This window comes from Brachypodium distachyon, chromosome 3 (assembly GCF_000005505.3).
Source record: "Brachypodium distachyon strain Bd21 chromosome 3, Brachypodium_distachyon_v3.0, whole genome shotgun sequence".
NCBI lineage: Eukaryota > Viridiplantae > Streptophyta > Magnoliopsida > Poales > Poaceae > Brachypodium > Brachypodium distachyon.
In genome coordinates this window covers 37746919-37748592 of record NC_016133.3, presented here as the reverse complement: position 1 = coordinate 37748592, position 1674 = coordinate 37746919, and the positions used below count along the sequence as shown (strand labels likewise).

Below are 1674 nucleotides of genomic sequence, written 5' to 3'. Positions count from 1 at the left end.
ACTGCACCAGTGGCGGTGGGACGCAACCGCCACTGTACTCTACCAGTGGCGGTGAACAGGAATTGCCACTGTTCTTTTTCGGTTTTTAAAAAATATTTTTTTATATTAGAAAATTCCTGTAACAGCAATATATCACAGCACAACAATAGATAACAGCATGATAGATAACAACAATATATATGAGAAAATCACGCATCCATGATAGATAACAGCATCCGTTCACAAAACTTATTACAAAAACACAGATATTCAATATTTAACATTGTACATCAAAGTTTCAATACATCGGCACAACCCCGCCTTCATAAAAATCACCGTTTTCCTTCAGGACCTCTTTGTTGAGAATGGTGGCTATCACCCTCTGAATATCGAACACAAGAACAGCTGGGACTTTGTTTCCATATTCTGATTCCGTCTTAAAGTAATCCACCATCTGCTGGTAGGTCGTCTTCATCTTGGGCTTGAAATTGGTGACCCAATTGCGGATGATGTACGCGTAGTAGTATCCACAGAAGACCGTACCTTGCGGCTGTTGTATGCATGCGAAGTTCCTGTGATAGGTTATTTTCTTCCTGCCGTAGCTTGGCAACTCATAGTCAGTCACCGCCTTTTTCCACGCCTCTTCGAAGAGTGTTCCGACGGCTTTGAAGTCGCGCGGCTCATGGCCTTTCTTCTGTCGGAGTGGATCAAGATACGTCGCCAACGCTTCTTTGAAAGAGAAGGCCACCACCACCGAATGTTCGCTATTTACAAAAAGAACACACATTTATAACCGAAAAGAGAACAACTTAGTGGAACGAGAAAGAAAGCAATGGTCGTGAGAACAACTTACTCTAAATGGTAGAGTGTAAGAACATAACGGCGTTGCTTGTGCATTGCGAAGAACTTAGCTAGGTATGAAATTGCCTTCTCTCTCAAACCCCGTTTCCATTCTTCTAGACCGATGGTTGCTTTACTGAACAGGAGAGGATCGGCGATGGCAACGTGTGGTTCTTTCAGGCGGAAGGACTCCCTTGTGAAGTATACACACGAGAGTCTTAACATGTTGTTGTCTAAGCACTTCTGGTTGAAGAACTCTAGGTCCTTCCGTGCCTTTGGCCCATCTTTTGTCTTATCTGCATTGTTCATTAGCAAGCCAACAAGCTGTCGCATACGTTCTTCTCGACGTGCTTGACATATATGGTGTGACGGCTTTGTAAGAATTTCCAGCAAGGAAGGTCCCAAAACACCGACCTCCTTTTCCACACAGGTTCATCGCCATCCTTCTCTTTCGCTTGCGGATTTGCTTTCCTGGCAACAACTTCCAAGTTCCTAACAATTTCATAGATTTCGTGCCCAGTCTTTTCCCTGGGCTTCGGGAGAGGCTCTGACCTCCCATTGAAGTTTTTCTTGTCCTTCCTCCATGGGTCATCGGGTTGAAACCACTTTCGGTGTCCCATGTACACAATCTTCTGTGAAACTGGTAGCCTCTGTGAGTTTGTTTCATCCCCGCACTTTGTACACGCTTTGTACCCATGTGTGCTTTGGCAAGATGAGTTCCCGTTCGCAGGGTAGTCATGCACACATGTCAGCAGAGCTGCCCGAAGGGTGAACTCCTCCTTCTTGTAAGCGTCCCAAACCTTTCGGCCCGTACTCCAAAGTTCCGCAAGTTCATCTTTCGGTAGCTCCAGATAC

The 1674-nt window shown here is 45.3% G+C and overlaps 1 protein-coding gene across 1 annotated transcript; it reads right to left on the bottom strand.

The window, feature by feature from the left end:
* Nucleotides 1-277: 277 nt before the first annotated feature.
* Nucleotides 278-1261, bottom strand: LOC112271685. Its single transcript, XM_024461439.1, has 3 exons — nt 1234-1261; nt 833-1115; nt 278-743 (listed from the first exon to the last, which is right to left on the bottom strand). The coding sequence occupies exons 1-3, from the start codon at nt 1259-1261 to the stop codon at nt 278-280; spliced, it is 777 nt and encodes a 258-aa protein (XP_024317207.1).
* Between the last annotated feature and the right edge of the window lie 413 nt (nt 1262-1674).